Source organism: Oenanthe melanoleuca, chromosome 1A, assembly GCF_029582105.1.
Source record: "Oenanthe melanoleuca isolate GR-GAL-2019-014 chromosome 1A, OMel1.0, whole genome shotgun sequence".
NCBI lineage: Eukaryota > Metazoa > Chordata > Aves > Passeriformes > Muscicapidae > Oenanthe > Oenanthe melanoleuca.
The window spans coordinates 36,260,958-36,279,128 of NC_079334.1; the positions used below are offsets into that span (position 1 = coordinate 36,260,958).

Here is an 18,171-nt window from a genome sequence, read left to right on the forward strand (position 1 = left end):
TGCCCATACACCATTAGGATTTTGAAAAAAATGTTTTCCTTCAACAGCCCTGCTTTCTCCTTTCCCCTCCCCCTGAACTTTAAATAGTAAAACATCAATGTTCAGTTACCTTAAACTGGTACAGTTAGTATTTGGTGTGAGGTCAGGAGTTAAAAAAAGCTGTGGTTAAGCAGCATTTGAGACTTGGAAGCTGCTAGAGCATCAGTAACCTGACAGTGTTTCACTTCTGACTCTTACAAGTAGGAGCTTTAGGATTTGTTAGCAAATCTCTAAAAAGGATTTTTTGAGAATCAGAATTGAGATGATAATTTTTTTTTGTCAAATGTGTCTAGTTCCTAACACTGCCTGATGAACTGCCTTAGTTGGTGTCTGTTGATCAAGGCAGCCTTTACTGCTAATTCGTTCATTCCTTCATGTTTGGAATATAAGCAGTTATAACCAGTTCTCTACAGGCAATACAGTTTGAAGGGTGTTGAGATAATGCTATTTAATTCTGATCAATGGGTGTTATTGAAATATATAAATACCACCTCTTGTGAGAGTTTCAGGTCACTACTGTTGTAAAAAGGAAATTTATTTTTTAAAAAAATGTGTTTATTATTTACAGCCCATCCCACAGAACATAAAAAAAGAGTTCCAGTGCTTGATACTGTGGTGACTCCAGATGATGTCCGGTATTTCACAAGTGAGACTGATGACATTTCCAACTTGGAAGCAAGTGTCCAAGAAAACCCCTGTGATGTACAGCTTTGGATTAAACTTGCATATAAATATTTGAATCAAAATGAAGGGTATGTCTGCTACATTTGAGACCTTGCTACATTTGCCCTTGCTGCTATGATCAAATTACCTATTTGATGTTAAAAAACTATATTCAACAATGCCACAAATAATTCATTACTTTGAAGCAGATTAAAAAATAGATTATATTTCCTACTGTATTTAGTATGGTATGAGTAATAAATTACACTAGTGGTATTTCTTTGGGAGATTCTGATTCAGAATGGAAGTTGGTGGAAAGTAGTGTGGGAAAAGTAATTGTTCACGTTTGAAAAGTGCTCTGTGTAAGATTACAGTGAGATGTTGTACTTCCAGTAGTAAAAGTATGAACTCACATCTCTACATTCTCTACAGAGTGAATGGTTGGAATAATGTTTGAAATTACTTTCATCAAGCAAACTTTCTTATAAGTACAGTTCTACTAATTGGTTTTATCCCTGTAGAAATCATCCAATTGAGCATTTGGTTTCTTATTTTCTGATTTTTTTAAACTTTGGTTTCCTGTGTTTCTCTAGCTTCTTTTCCTTAAAATTATGCTACAGGGTGCAATGTTTGTGTTGGCAGTCAGATAATTTCAAGGGGAATTCTGTCATCATGGTTTCATCCATTATAATGATTGATTTCAATTTTAATAGTGAGGTACCGCTGAGCAACTGTAGCAGGAAGTAAGGGTAATGGAGAGAAGCAGCTCTACTTTAAAAGCCTTGTTTAAACTGTGCATAATGGAAAATATAGGAAAAAATAAATTTAACTGTATCAGTAAGTGCTTGAACAATAGAAGGGGTAGAACTGGAAAGGCCAGTAATCCAAGTATTTCCAGCAGGTGGCAGCATGAGAAGGCATGCCTTCTAAATATAAATGTACTTGGGAAACAACCAAGAAAAGAAGGGAGAAAACCTAGTGGAAGATAGGCATTCTTTTCTTAAAAAAACCACCTCTCCTATTCCCCCTTCCTCACTACTCTGAAGAAATTTGACTGCTGTAGTAGGTGAAAGTATGGGCTTGGGAAAGCCTCAGACTTATGCATGGTTAACTGTGTTAAGGTTTTTTTTTTTTGAGACTTGTGCATTTCTTCTCATAAATGTCCATGCAAAAGAATTTCTAAAGATGTTTTCAGAATAAGTGGGACCTCAGAAGCATTCTGTGGTTTCATGGAAGATCTGTTTATGAATTAAAGCTGGGCTCTGTGATTTGCAGTATAGTCAGTTATTTCAGCTACTCTTTTATTACTTGGTGGGTATCATCTCATGACTTATTTCAATAAAGAAAATGTCTTTTTTTTTAGTGTCTTAGAGACAGAACCTGATATGCTGAAATAAAAACTTATATTTAATGACTGTAGAAAGTAAATTAAATATTTAACAAAAATATAACTCACTTTACTACACCTTTAAAATATCTACTTAAGTTCTTAAATCTAAATGATGTAAATGCCTTTATATCCTTGCAGCTTGAGAACTTTGCTTACATGTCAATCTTACCCATTTTCAATTAATTTGGACTCTTTTGTTTGAATTGGCAGTCTTCATGGAAAACTCATTTCTGTGCACTATAATTGTACCTGATAACCTCTGAAAGTTGAAAACTTGCTGAAGCTTTGACACCTTGATAGTCAAGGACAACATGTGTAAAAAAAAGATGGCATATTGTGTGTGACTTCCATTCCATTTAAAAGCATCTGTTTTCTTATTTGATACTGTGTAAGTCATAATACCAACACAGTCAATGTGAGTGCTTCTTTCAATATTTATTTTTACAGCTCATCATCTGAGTGTTTAGATTCTACTTTAAATGTTTTGGCTCGAGCCCTTGAGAACAACAAAGAAAATCCTGAAATTTGGTGTCATTACCTCAGACTTTTCTCAAAAAGAGGAACCAAGGAGGAGATACAGGAAATGTGTGAAACAGCAGTGGAATATGCTCCCTCTTATCAAATCTGGTGGACAGTAAGTAAAAATTTCAAAGTATATATGTTCCTGTAAATGTGTGTTTTCTATTGTATAAAGTCAGCATGGGTGACAGGGAAAGTGTCAAATGAAAAGCACTGTAGCTTTTTGAAAACTCAAAAGTTAAAAATGAAACTATTCAAGTTCTTGCTGGTTATTTGTAGAAGTCATCAGTTTTCCTCAGCTAGTAAAAATTATTTAAAATCAGTATGTTACATTGATTGCAAAATTTGGTTGTTCTTGTACATACTAAAAGTGGTATCTTTTGGGGTTTAATATTAAAATTTTGTGATATGGAGGGAAACACAGTTCATAAGGTAGCAAAAACATTATTTGAAGTTCGTGATCTGTGTGATTTTTAAACTCTAACCTAGAAGCTTTACTTGTATTGTGATTGTTGCTAATATGATTTATTTCTCTAGTTTCTGAATTTGGAGAATTCCTTTGATGGAAAAGACTATGTATGTGGGAGGATGCTACAGTTCTTAATGGAAGTGACAGGAGGAGGAGAGAACCCAAATCTTGTGTCCTTTCAGCTGCTGGAGACTCTCCTCTACAGGGTTCATTTAAGCCTATTTACAGGAAGACATCAGAATGCTCTTGTTCTGTTGCAGGTAACTTCCAAGTTACCACCCTATGAGTGTTCTCATAGCGTCACCTTTTTAATGCATGTGACTGTGGTGGTTTGAACTTTAGTGGAACTGTGCCTTCCTTTAGGAGAATTTCTTTGACAAATAGAGGCTTCTGCTTTGAGCTATGATGCCATTGTAAAAGCTGGATATATCTTCAGGGGTTTTGTTGCCTACCTTTTTTGTTCATGTGGCTAATGGCTTAGACTACTGTGTCTCAAAATCATTCCCAGGGAGATACTTTGTTTTTTGGCTTCCAGTAAACCATTGATCAGGTTTTTGCAGTGAAAGGCCTGTGAATATTGCCTCAGGTTTCAAAATTACTACAGAAATTAACAAACTAGTAGTTCTTGGGAATGAACATAGTAGTTATCTAACAGTATTTCCCTGCTCTCAAATCTGGATACTGTTAAATTAGATTTTATTGCTTCTGTCAACTCTGAAGTCATTGAGTTATCTCAGGCCAGAACTATGACTGTAGATATAATTTAGGTGACTGTTAACTGTTGCATAGATGATAAAAGTGCTGGCTGAGGATGAGAAATGGACATCACCCTCTCCCCAAGTGGGAGCTCTGTCCTTTCAGTTGCAGGTTGTTTCATTCCTGCCAGCAGGTGCCACCTGTTGCTTGCTGCAGCCTGGCTTTTTTCTGGCTCCAGTTGGAATGGGAAAGTACAATGCTGTCCTGGCTTTCCCCAGATGTACTGAGAAATGTAACTCTGAATGAATAAAAAGAACAGGGAGAAAAAACTGTGTCAAATAAATATGGAAATCCAGTGAGAGAATCCAGGAAGAATTACAGTGGTTACCTTACATTTCTTCGAAGCATCATCACAAAGCCATACTTTTTATTTTTGCAAATTAATCTGAAACGTGCAGTTCAAAAGAATGGCTTGGTAAGAGAGTATTTAATCGTATTTCAGAGAAAACTGCAAAGTAACTGCTGTTTCAGAGTAAATACCAGTGTGTATTGGAAAATTTGAAAACAGTTTTTTAGAAGTATTTTGTGGAGTAAATAAGTGAAATGCTTGTGAAACACTAGTTTTCACTAATTTCAGGACATGTGTCCTGCTGAATTTTGCATAAATTTGCAAGTATACATATTCTTTTGAAAAATGCATTCTTTGATCCTACTGTGTTTGTCCAGAAAGATGTTGGCACATGACATCATGAGGTTCTGTTGTGTTTTAGAAGGAATTTGTGTTTAGACTAATTGCGTTCTCTAACTATTTTAGATCTGCTAGTTTAACTGGACTATTCTATCTTTGTATATGGCTAGTAGGAAAATTTGAAATAGTATCCTTGTTCTCAGTAAGGTTTCCAAAACATTTTTTAAAACACATCTAGAGATGGTGGCCCTTTCAGTACATTTGAATAGGTCTAACTAGAATTTAATAAATAAAAACCCCAAGCCAAACGAGCAAAACCTAGTATGATATATAGTAAGCTGAATCCAGGTTGTAGATGAGTTGTGTCTAGCTCCTGTATTACTTCTATGGAACTGGAAGTAATAGGAGAATAAAGCAGGAAAATGGAACAAACACATGTTGGGAGATGTATGTTTTCAAAGTGTCTTTCTCTTCAGTTTTGCAGTAACAAATCTTCTGCAGTTTTTCTGAATTTTTTACTAGAAACTGTGCATAATTTGAATAGTGATGTATTTACATAAGCTGAATATGATCCTGATTTGCATTAAGAATTAGTTCTTGTCTTGTCTCTGGAAAAATGTTGAAAATATTAAAACTTACTCTTCTGTTTTCTTTTCCTGTTCTTAAATCTTAGACTTTTTGGTTGAAATGTAATATATTTCTTTTAACCTTTACAGAATGCTTTAAAATCAGCAAATGAAAAGATAATATCAGAACACCTTACTGCAAGTGACCGTTGCTTGGCTTGGCTGGCTTACATACATCTAATTGAATTTGGTGTTCTCCCAGTTAAGTTCTATGATCCAGCTAATGTCAGTCCTTCAAGGATTGTGCACAAAGAGCCATTTTTAATGCCATGGCAGACAGTCCAAGATGTGAAGACTGATCCTGATACACTTCTAGCTATGTTTGAAGGTAAGATTAAGGTGGTAAATACTTAATACATTCTTCACGTTATAATTCAAGAAGTATTATTCAACTTCGGAATGTCAAGGCAGTGCTGATGATTATGTTAAGTCATTGAATTAATCCAGTGAATATTGCATTTTGATTTGAACAGAATAGTGAGGAAAATCCACGTTCTTGAGCGCTTAACCAATACACTGAGTTTTTTATCTGTGGTTTAAGTCCACATCTTTATCTTCAGATAGTTCAGAGAAAAAGACCAGTCAGTGGCTTGTGGTTGTATGACATTTCTAGTTTTCTTGGGCTTATGCAAGTGTAAAGCCAAGCTTCAGCTGTCATTCTTTCTTACCCTTTCTTTCCTAAGTCAGATGTGTTTATTGCAAAGTTGCTTTCCTGGAATATTAGTGTATGTCCTTAAAAGTGGCAGAACAATGCATGTATTTATCTTAATTCACAGTTTAAGTAAATTGAATCAATTTTTTAAAATGTAAAATCAAGATACTAGAATAAATTGAGGTTTTAGCTTATGGTGGTGCTGCCAGAAGTAGACTTCATAGTAGCAGACAAATACTGTTATGTAGTATTTATATATGTCAGTATTTAGTGGTCAGCCAGCAGCAGTATTGAGTTGCAACTGAGAAAATATCTGTGCTGCTGGTGGTAATGAATTCAGTGTTGAAATACTCAAGGGTCAATGGAGTAGCCCAGCCGTGAGAGTGAAGGCAGTCTAGCTGTGGCAATGGGATGTTCATTGTTGGATGACTTTATTATGCTGAGGAGAAAAATAATATCCTGTATTAGCTTTTGCCTCAATAGCTTTCAGCATCTGTTCTGAAAATCTTGGAATATGATTTTACATCTAGGGATATTCTTCTGTCTGTAACATTGCTTTAATGTTTCATTGGTAGGTTGTTTCCTATTTTTAAAATGAGTAAGAGATGAAACAGATTTGTCTTTGACCTGTGGTGATAAGTCAAGAGAGCTTTTCCAAAGATGATCATCTATTTCTAATAATTTGCATAAATATCACTCTCAGAAATAGCTTTTCACACTTGTATATTTTCCTTATGTTCAAGGAGACATTTTATTGTGCTAAGGCTTCACATAACTTTGACACTGCTTGAGGTGTAAGGGATTAATTTTTTATTTTTGTTTTGAAGATGCCATCAAAACATGTACTGATGAAAGCCTTCAGGCTGACAAAAGAATAGCTATCTGCTTTCCTCTCTACAGAAACATGATAGCTTTGCTGAAACTTCTTGAAAGGTAAGTTGTTTCAAGACATTCTTATCTGGAGTACTCTGCTATTTTTTCCTTTTTTTTTTTTTTTTTTTTGTTTTTCCCCTTTTAAACTTAACCTTTATTTTTCTTTAAGGTGGGAGTCTGCTGCAGAACTTTGTAGATCTTTATTGGAGCTTTGCCCTAGCAACTGTCAACTCTTGGAGAGTTTGGCCACCTTGTATTTGCAGATGGAGCAGAGCGAAAATGCCCACAATGTGTGGATTGGAGCTTTTGAGAAGAATCCTCAGAATGCAGAAATTTTTTATCGATTGTGTAAATTTCTTGTTTCACAGGTAATATTCCACTTAAAAACTTATTTGCTGGTCTGCTAGCTCTGCCAAGTTTGGGGTTAGTGTGTTGTTTAAAAATCCTATCAAATTGATTCAACTTTGTGATATTTTTATAATGTCTAGTACTCCTTCCTGTAAATAGGAAAAGTATAATTGATAAGACAAGTGATAAAAGATAATCTTAGCAATTGCATAAAATCATAGATTTATAATTTGGTTTGTTCTAATTCAGTGTTAAATAATATCCTTAAGCAAGAATAACAGAAAGTAAAAGTACACCCTGTAATATTTTTTCACCTTCTTTCTACTGCTGACTGCCCCATTTAAACTTCATTTGTGAGAGAATGAAGACAATGGAGCATTGCAGAGATAGACACCCCACTTTTTATTTATTTTGCTTGAATTAGTTTTACCATTGATGCCTTGAGAGGCTGACTTAGAACAGAGGCTAGACAGTGTTAAAGGAATAAAGTAAGCCCAGCCATGGGTCCATCCCAGATGGAACCCCAAGTCACAGGTTTTCACACTTTTATTAGTTTTGGTCCATTTACATATTGGGGTTAATTGTCCAATTACAGCTTCAGGTTATGAAGTGCCATCCTCCCAGATTGCTCTCCTCAGTTCGCTGTTGTTTACACTTTTTGGGCAGGAAGCTGCAATGGTGTCCTTGGTTCTCAGGCTGGAAAAGGATTGTTTTGTCTAACTAAATTGTGAAGAGAACTTGCTAACACTTTATATGGAGTTATATACTAATGCAGCACAAAATCTGGAAAATATGAAAGCTAAAACTTAAGGCATCACCATATTCAGGCTGATGTTTAATTTTAATTTTTTTCATTTAAAAAAAAACCCAAACAACAAAACAGGAAAAGTCAAGCAGTATTCTTCCACTGTTACAAGATTTCGTGGCAGCTTTCTTTGAGAATACTTGCCAACACCATGGTCCCATGGATCTCTTAAGGTATGTTTAGAATAATTTTTTAATTTAAATTTTGGCAATATTGGCATTTTCTTGAGTTACATGATAACCTAAAACTTTTAAAGTCTGTGTTTTAGCATGGCATGTTTTGCCAAAATTTCAGTGAATGATCATTTGGTATAAGGCTTACACTTGTTTTTTCATAGACAGTAATTTATAAAGCCATGAGCATCTAAAAATAAAGCAGCAAGCAAGTTGAATGTGTGAATTTTGGCTATGGAAATCAATCATATATATGCCAAATTTAGTTTTGTTTATTTTTTCCCCCCCTAAAGCTAGGAGCCTAAAATTTAATATCTGAAATACACTGTTTAAGGACTTGGAAAAGACCTCGATCAAAAGATCCAGCATGCTATTAAATTAGATTAATGTTGATGAAAAAATACAGATTTCATATATAGCCTGATGATTTTCCCCTTGAATTTTAACACCTAGTCAAAAGACAGAAGTTTTAAAATCTCCAAGTTTTCTTATGGTCAAAACAGATGCCTCTTAAGATCTTCTAAGCAAAAGCCTTCCATGCTAAAGCTCATTCAGATGAGCTTTTGAATTGTTTTCATCTCTAAGTTAGGTGTTAGATTTTACTCTTGCTTACATTTGTTTACGTGCTTGATGTATTTTGTGAAGGAAGGGGAGAGTCTGTCATATAAGGCAACATTTAACTTTGTACATAATGAGAGTAGATGCCTTCTATATTAATTACTTCTATATTTCTTTGTAATGCTTTCTGTACAGATTTTGTCTGACTAAACTGAAATTTAGGAAAAGTGTATTAGTATTTTTCGTGAACTGGACTTCGTAACTGAATGTTACACTTACACAGGATTCTTCCATGTAGAAGGCTATTCTAATTTACTACTGCTTTTTTCTCTTGTAGATATCTCTTGAATTTTCCAATGCCAATTGAATTTACATCACCTCTCTATAAAGAACATCTTACAGATGATGTTGTTAACCAGCAAATCCCATATCTGTGGCAGATCTACTGGTGAGATTTTCCCAGGAATTTCTGAGAAACACTTACTGTGTCTGAGTAAATTGCATTTTCAAAAGCAGGGTATTCATTACTTGTCTAAGGGTGTATCACTTTGGTTTCTCTGAACAAATGATTGGCCAGTCCTTAGAGAACCTACTGGCCTGCTGCACAATGGAGATAATTTTATGAAATTGAGTTACATGTCAACTTAAATGTTCCACTTGAGAAGTCTTTCAGAAATTCTGACCTATGGGAGTGGCAAAAGGTGTGTTCACCTCAAAACTATTTTTTTGTTCATTTTACTTTTGTTTTAGGTTGCTGCTAGTAGTGGTGTTGTTCTTTCTCTTGGCTTTCAGTTGTCTTCCTTTTATTTTACAATAGTTTTACTTTACAAAAATTTCCATTCTGTTTAGTCCTCATCTCCCCACGTCCTTGACTCATTGTTTCAGCTGTTCGTGGAGAAGCTCCATAGCAAAAGGTTGTAAAGGAACGTGTCTTTGTCATGTGTATACAATCTTTTTTCTTTTTATTTCTCTATTTCTCTCATCATTCCTCTTGATAGGACCAGTATAAAGAATTTCTGGACACCACATTATTAGTCGCATGTAACTTACACTGGTTACTTAACTGTGGTTCCTGAGGTGCTGGCTTAGGCTGTTAAAGGAGTTTACCATTTCATGGTTTGGGTTTGTCAGTCTTCACAAGTAGCTATTTGGCTTTTCAGATAAGTAAAAGGGCAAGGATGATACTGCTTCACATACTGAGTGAGGACTCCTCAGAACTTCTTCAACACTGTTGCTTTTTGTTTTTAATTGGTGGACAACTTACAGGTAAAATGTATGGTTTTCAAGAAAATTTGACCTAAACCTTATATAAAGATTATCTTTATGTTTTTTTTTTTTTTTTTTTTTTTCATTGTCTATTACTACCAACTTAAATACTTTTTAATTTTTTTTAACAAAATACCTCTTGACAAACTAGATTTTGGGTTTGACACTTACACAGTAGAAGTATTGTTACTAAGAGACTTGAGGTCACTAAGGTACCCTGACTTAAGCTCAGATTTTCCTGTATTTTAGCACCTGCTTCTAAGAGGAAAAATAAGTGTTCTTGAAATAAGTTACTAAATTACTTTCAGAGCTAATAATTGAGTGATTTTTTGTTTGAGTTTTGCTGCAGTAAGTGTCTAGGTACTTGTGTGTCTATATTTCCTTTCTTTGGGTTTGGAGTACAAAAAACATTAAAGTTCACTTTTACCAGCTGAAAATAGATTGAAATCAGCAAAGCCTTAAAGGTCTTGTAACAGTGTTTTACTTGGAAAGATCATTTGTGTGTGCATGCATGCATGTGTTTGCACACAAATGTATACACACACTGTTTTTGAAAGAGTAGTAAATAGGTGATTAAGAAGTCCTGGGGAAAGCAGGAGTAGAATCAGCCACTGATTATGTGACTTTAGTCAGGAGAGTTTGGTAGCAAGGTCAGCCCTGTCTGTCTTTATATATTTCTGTATACTCCTTTATGAGGTTGTTAGATTCCTCCCATTACTTAATGAAAATCTTATTATGTTACACTTTGAAATAAGGAGTTTTCCTTGTGTCTTGGTCTAAGAATGTGTCTGCTCCTGTCTTTGAGGTCTTGTGTGTTAGTCTGACTGTATGTTTGTGAAGCTAATAAACAAAATTAAGGGGTGGGGGGTTGACCTCTCTGTCAGGGTTTTTTTTTCTCTCTGACACAGTCAGTGTTTCTACATCAGATCCTGGTAATATTTGTTTCAAAATACTAACTTCGTTGCCAGAGACTGGTACTATTTCTCAAGTGGCTTTAATTGGACTTCAAAATGTATTGTTTTAGAGCTTTCCAAATGGAAACCCAAGACTTGTCTCCATTCTGTAGCAATTAGAGCATTCCTATTAGAAGGATAAGTAAAGAATACTTTACAAGAGTAAAAGACAGTTTGTAATATTTAATTTATTTTTAAGGGCTGCATTTTAAACTTCATGGTTGTTTTACTATTTCTTGTTACCTGCTTTTGAGACGTACCAATAAAATGAGTGATAAATTAGTCCATGATACTGTTAAACTGAAAATAGTGGTTTTTTATTGGATCTGAGAATGGGAAATTCTTAACTGTGTCTTACCCTTAATGTGTAATTACATGTATTGTTTGACATACAACAGTTATTCTTTTTATATAAACAGTTTGTGCCAGTCTCTTCATGCAAGTGTTGGTGAAGCACTGGATGCTTATGAAGCAGCTCTGGGGGCAGTGATGCAGCAGGAAACTGTTCAGAACATTTGGTTGGAGTAAGTTCTTAAGGGAAGGAAGTTAATTAATCTCAACTATTATGTGAATGCTACCAGAGCCATCTTTTTTCTTTTCTTTTTTTTTCTTCCAGTTACCTTGTTTTTCTCAATAGCAAAGTTGTTGAATCCACCAACAAAGTTCAAGAATTCAAGCTTTTTACTGATCTAGTGAATAGATGTCTGGTGACAGTCCCCACACGATACCCAATTCCATTTAGTACTGCTGATTATTGGACCAATTATGAGTTTCATAATAAGGTAAAAATGTGTCTGTGGACAGTTGTAAGTTAAACAAAGAGGCTGATGACCTGTTAGCAGGTTATCTGTAATCTGTTTGTTCAAGTACAGCGCCAGTATATGAGCACTGAGAGCTGGAAAAAGGAGGAAGTGTCTGAGTGTAGTAGTGTTTTGTGCAGAAGAGTGTCTAGCAGTGACCTTTTCAAATAAAGGTCCTGTAATGCAAAGAAAAACTTTATGGCATGGTAATGAAAAACGATTTTTTTTTCTAGAGAAAAGAGAAAATAGGTAAGGGAAGGAAGATATGGTTACACAAGTCTGCAGAGCTGTACTACTGGCAGATGGAAACATTTGATCACAGAAATTATAATGGTTGAGAAACAGAAGAAAAAAGTAGGAGGAAAAAGTTGAGCACTTTAACAGACAGAATCAAGCTTATAGCAATCTTGGATTCCATTTTGCTAATAAGCAGTACATTTATCTTTATGCACTAAATGCAGCTAGAAAGGACTAAAATAGGTGGTGCTAGCAACTTGGCACTAACTTCATATTTTGCAAATTGATTTCTGTACCCTTGAGGGATAAGGTTTGAAGGTGGCAACTCATTTTAGTCATAGCGTTCATAGTTTGTCATACCATTATTCTTAGCAAAACAGTAGTTATAAGGTGGATTAATGTTTATAATTCATATTCTACAGGTAATTCTTTTTTATTTGAGCTGCATTCCAAAATCTCAGCATTCCAAAACCTTGGAACGGTTTTGTTCTACCATGCCTACTAATCCTGGACTTGCACTGAGGTATGTAAAACTACTTGTAATTAAGGACGGCAGTTAACATAACTATTGTTAATATGCATGATTTGCTTTCTACTACAGAAGTAAAACTATTACTCTATTACTGCATGTTGCTCAAGGCATATTGTGCCTTCTGACGTCATCTCCATCTTAGATTTGATGATGTTCTGTTCTAACTACAGGCAGGTTATAATTATATAGAAATTAACTCTGCATTGTACGTGATGACTACAAATTTTGATGACTACAAAAATTTCAAGTGGGTAGAGAAACGTCAGATATATATTAAAAACTTGTTGTTACTTGATGTTCTATTGCAAGTATAATTCCAGAACAGATACAAATGGTCTACCAGTCTATAACAGTGCTATCATAAGGCCTGACATTTGTTTAGCAATGATAAATCATAATTTAAAGGCAATCTGATGGGAAACAACCAGTTAATGTAAGCATTGCATTGACTCTTACTTGAACAGTATTTCAGAATGTGCTTTGCCAGGATTAGAGTCCATGTTTTACTGTGTTCAGGTGCACTGAATGCTTGAATATTTGAGTAATAGTGAAAAGTCCCAAAAGTGACCCCAAAGAACTCAAAGCAAGGCTCATGTGTGGTTGTGGGCATGGGGAGAGTGTGGCACACCTGCCTTTGGCACATGAAGTTGAATGTCTTAATTTTAAACCAAGTTGCAATTCTGTCTAGATGGAATTTGCAGCTCCCTTAGACAATGTTGATACTGCATGAAATGGGTGCAGATTGACTGAACAGTATCCCTAGCCCATTACTATAAAACTAATTTCTCTTTTCAAATGTGCAGTAACCTTGTGCACGCTGAAAGTGAATCCACTAGTAATCTTGTAATATGCAAAGATCATGTTCTCTCTGATTTCACACTTCTTAGTTATTCTCTGGTTTTGTTCTGAGAGCATGATCAAATCAATATTGTGTATGTTGGCTTGGGCTTTTTCCTACTTGCAACTCTTGACTCGGATTAGATATATTTTGTGTAATGTGTTTGGATCTTTGGGTAGCTTGTTCCAAGTGATTAGAGCAGTGTTCCTTTCTCATGGATGTCTTTTACAGACTGCTTCTGCGATACTGGGAGGAGAGCAATGTTCAGATTCTGAAACTACAAGCCAAGATGTTTACATATAATATCCCAACATGCCTGGCCATCTGGAAAATGTAATGCAACAGTCATACATCTGTTTTCATAGCTATTGCTTTTGTTTGTAAGGTTTACTTCACAAAGGTAAATCTGAAATGTCCTTCCAATTGGGCTTGCACTGGAAGCTTCTTTCATTAGCTTATTATTTAGAGAGTAACTGTTCATTACGGCAGACAGAGATACTGTCACTTCTTTAAAATGAGAAATGAAATTTCCCTCTTGGGGAAACTTAAGTGAATGGGTATTATGCAGATAAATATGAATGATGTATTTACAAGTTGCATTTTTAAATTCAACTATTGACTTCTGTCTCCCCCTCTCTACCCCTCCCCTTTATATATCACAATAGCAGTATTCTCCATTATCCAGTGATGCTGAACTGATCTTTTTCTTCAGTGTTTGTTCATAATGGGGAACCACTGAAATGTCTTGCTCATGTAAGGTTGTTTTTAAAAAATGGCTATTTTTATCTTTTCACAATGGATTAACCTCATTGGAAGTTAATTTCTTCTCAAGGAATTAGTAATTCCATTCCACAGTCAGTATTCTGCCATTAATGGCATTTAAAATAATTCAAGAATAAATGTTTTTATATATTTCTTTTCCTCAGAGCCATTGCTGCCGAATGCTTTCTAATGGGACAAAGAGAAGTAAGTCAACACAGTGTACTAAAATGAATAATTATGAAATTCTGTAAAACTTCTCATACCTTGGCTTTATCCAAAGCAGTGGTAATCTTGTAAATCCAGGATTTTTAGTTAGTTGAAATACTCTTGTTTATAAACGCCAAAACATGTGCTTCAAGTGTGAGAAATGTTTTTGACAATTGAGGTAGAATGGATTCTGTAATGAGTGCATGCACTTTCTGTGTAACTTTCCTATACTGGGAAAATTGTATTCTTCTCCCTTTTTTTTTTTTTTTTTTTTTTTACCTGGAGGAGGTAGTTGTATTTTAAGTTCTAGCAGAGGGAAGTAAGACTTGTTCTGGAAGATGCTAATGACTGTCTTTAGAAGTGGACAAGAGAGCTGGAGAGAACTTGGAAGAGCATGTCATACTAGGACAAGAGGGAATAGCTTCAAATTCAGAGCAGGTTTCGATTGGGTATTGGGAAAAACAGCTTTACTGTGAGGTGATGAGAGATAAACAGGTTGCCCAGAGAAGTTGTAGATTGCTTCTAGGGATGAGGTTTCTAGGCCAGACTGGGTGGGATTTTGAGCAACCTGGTCTAATTTAGTGGAAGATGTCTCTGCCCATGACAGGGGTTTTGTTATCTAGATGATCTGTAAGGTCCCTTCCAACGCAGACTGTTCTTTGATTCTGTGAAGTAGTTGGAAGGGTGGTTCTGCCAAACTAGTGTATGAAAAGAGTTTCCATAGTTCCTGACCACACAAAATACCCCAGTTCCTTTTTTCCAAAAATAATAGGTTTACTTATTAGTACTTAGGGTAGAGAAATACGACTCTGTGTACAAACACAGAGAAGGTTTTTTGGCACAGCAACTGTATCACTTTTCAAACAGAGTGATCTTCCTGGTATTGTTGCTGTCACCTTCACCTGTGGAAAGATGTCATGTATTTGAGGGTGGGGGCTATCAGGAGGCCCTGGATTTGTGACTCATCACTTGCTTGTGGTATTTGAGCTACTTCTCTGCTGGTTTTCTGTCATCTTGTAGTGACTTACTGTTAGCATCCTTCTATTTTGCCAGTGGTCTTTGTGCTGAATCAATATTAAAGCTTTAGCTGATCCATAAAGGGTAGCATGGCTTTTGTTAGACTCACATATGAAATGTTTTCTTTCCTTTTTTATTCTCTTAGAATGTTTAAAAAGAACATCCCCTAAGCAGAATTACTTGGTTTGTTAGATCAAATAGCTCAAAGTCAGGAGATATCAAAGGCTGGATTGCCTATTTAACCTTAATTCTGTCTCTGTGTCGATGGTTTGGTGTAATCTGTAATTAGTCACAGATCCCTGCTTCAGTCATTGTATTAGATGGACTACATCTTAAGACACTGCCTACAGTAAAGGCTGGTGACTGAAAAGAACTCTGTTTGGCTAGAGAAGTATATGTCAAATGCATAAAAAGTGGACCCTTAAAGAAAATTAACCAATTAAAATGAAGGCATATGTGAAACGTTGTAGCTGGATTACACCCAGAAGAAATCTTGTGGTTTTCTTCTGCAACCACCTCACTAATTATATGGTATGTGGTAAAATCACTTAAGTAGTCACACACAGTGCATTTGGGCTTTTGTGAGGGTTTTGGACTGGGATGTAGTGAGCACTTAAAACTGTTTACAGAAATCAGTGATTCTTCCAGATAACTGGGTTTTCTAGTAAAAAAGTAGGATATTGGTTTAAAGTTGAATTGTGATTCAGATTCTGGATTTCCTGTTCCTGGAGAACCTGTCATTTATTTCCTTCAGAGTCATGTAAAGGTTTGTTAAATAAATATGAAAATGGGTACAAGTATTTAAAATGCCACCAAATACCTCCCTAGTGATTCTGATTGAAGTTGGGGCTTAAGATACTAGTAGTTGAAGGACACTTGAGTAAGTACTAGTATTAAATATTTTGGTCCTTTATTTTGAACCATAAGATAAAACCCTTTTTTTTGAGAGTGGCGAAGACTTATACTGATGGTTAAAGCATAGATAGATGCTGAAGGAAAAAAGCCCATGAAACAGTTATTTTCATTGCAGGATTGTGATGATATGCAATAAACAAGACTTGAGACTACATATTGAGTGGTGAAAGAAATACTCAGTAAGCTGCTTCATTCCCTGAATGTGTTCCATCCTGTGCAATGAATGAGGCAAGAATCTTGTGAAGAAAAATAGCAGGTCCTCATGTAACTAATCATGTTCATACAAGGGTCAGAATTAAGGTCAGATATAAACTTGCCTTTGCTTTTAGTACCAATTTAATGCTTGACTTCAAAACTATTTTAAAAATTATTGCAAGAGATTTTTGTGCTTCAAATAATTCATTTTGAATGCATGAAATTCTGCTGACGCTTAATACTTGCCTTTATTTTACAGGTCCATCATTTATATCAGAGAGCCCTTCAGAAGTTACCTCTATGTGCAACACTGTGGAAAGATGTAATGTTTTCTCCTTATGATTAAGTTTGAGGTTTCATATAAATTCTCTGCATATCCCATATCCATAGATGTGGTGATGCTCAGGCTCTGGCTAAATCTTATATCTGCTTCCCCATCTCTTTCAGCAACTCTTGTTTGAAGCATCAGGAGGAGGTAAAACTGATAACCTGAGAAAACTAGTTTCCAAGTGCCAAGAGGTTGGAGTCAGCCTAGATGAGCTTTTAAATTTAAACACTTACAGAACAGAAAACAAGAATCACTGAACGCTGGGTATGGTCAGCCATATGTCCTATAAAATGCCAAAATCAGTTGAATGGTTCTTCAGGCTGATCCATGCCCTAAGATCTAAGTAAGGCAGATGAGTATTGCTGAGCATATCAAGTCTCCAGTCTGCTTTCCGTGAACCTGGAAACAATTAACGTGACCTTCCTCTGGAAACATGAACTCCCTGTCTGGCCTTGCTTCTGGGCCCTGCCAGATTCTCATAACGTCATCTACGTAAGTATAGTTAATCAAAATGACAGACTTTATTTTTTTATGTTTTCTTTTTATTTACTGTTTTCTTTGTTTTGCTGTTCCTGATTCACTTGACACTCTCGCTGATGCCTGAGAGATCTGTGTTTGGGATTAATTTACTGGGCTGTGTTTACAGTAAAAAGCAACTAGTCCATTTTGGGTTTTTCTTTTTTTAAACCTTTTTTGAGACTTTTTCATTACAGGATTTAAAACAAAAGCAGCCGCTCTTAAGGAAAGTGTAACTGCCGTGGCCACAAGTATGCTTCTTGCACTTGAAGGCTCTAAGAGGGTTGCTTACTGCCCTTTTCTGCATTGGACTCATGGCAGAGACTATTAAACTTGAAGATTAAAGAAACTTTTGCAAATGCCAGTGCATCAGAACCTAAGAGTGGTCAATTATGTGCAATTTTTTGTAAAGAAATTTTAATTTATAATAAAGTTTAACAGTTTAAAGAAAGATTTCTCTTTTGTTTTGGTACTACTTTGCGCTATTCCAGATGTTTCTACAGAGATATTTTCAATATAAGCTGACCTTTAAAAAAAAAAAATCTGTTGTCTTTTTGTTATTTTGATCAAGAGATACGCGAATATGGTTGATCTGTCTATTGTGGTTATAGAATAACTGTGCCCTTGGGGTCTTTTTTATCCCCTTGCCTCAGGTACACAGTTGCTTGTCCCATAACAACTATTCCTATCAATAATACCATTTCAGTAAAGGAAAGTGCATCCTTTTTGCCCTAAGTGAAAAGAGGCCCACTTTCCAAAGTTGCTACATATACATTGTAAAGAGAGATGAAATGTGCCAAGTCATATCAAAAAGTGTCTGTAGTACCTATTGCATAGGTGTTTCATTAAGATGCCAGTAAATGAGTCATCTTCATGGTAGAGAGTGAGGCTAAGTAGTTTGTGACATATCGTTTCCAGTAACTTTCAAACCCCTTATTTTATCTGAAGCTAAACATGAAGCAGCTCCCTTAAAGGAGGAGAAAGTGGGAAATAGTGGTTTTCATCCAAGGGAATGGCGAGTATTTCTGTCCCTTAATTCCTTTTAAATAACTCATACTTAATTTTATGATGCATGCTTAAATATAGAACTTCAAATACTCAATTTA

At 35.5% G+C, this 18,171-nt stretch overlaps 1 protein-coding gene across 8 annotated transcripts in view; it reads left to right on the forward strand.

Annotated features, from left to right (window-relative positions):
- The window catches only part of ZFC3H1 (zinc finger C3H1-type containing), a 40,985-nt gene extending 23,464 nt beyond the window's left edge, over positions 1 to 17,521 (forward strand). For 7 of the 8 annotated variants that reach the window (XM_056512749.1, XM_056512776.1, XM_056512794.1 and 4 more), the window contains exons 21-35: positions 608 to 791; positions 2,540 to 2,726; positions 3,149 to 3,340; positions 5,181 to 5,418; positions 6,570 to 6,675; positions 6,785 to 6,983; positions 7,847 to 7,941; positions 8,837 to 8,947; positions 11,138 to 11,242; positions 11,335 to 11,500; positions 12,178 to 12,278; positions 13,357 to 13,458; positions 14,052 to 14,091; positions 16,481 to 16,543; positions 16,669 to 17,521. In XM_056512749.1, coding sequence (XP_056368724.1) covers positions 608 to 791; positions 2,540 to 2,726; positions 3,149 to 3,340; positions 5,181 to 5,418; positions 6,570 to 6,675; positions 6,785 to 6,983; positions 7,847 to 7,941; positions 8,837 to 8,947; positions 11,138 to 11,242; positions 11,335 to 11,500; positions 12,178 to 12,278; positions 13,357 to 13,458; positions 14,052 to 14,091; positions 16,481 to 16,543; positions 16,669 to 16,806 — 2,027 coding nt within the window. In that variant the 3' untranslated portion in view covers positions 16,807 to 17,521. The other variant, XM_056512811.1, reaches the window with a different exon arrangement.
- Positions 17,522 to 18,171: the final 650 nt, after the last annotated feature.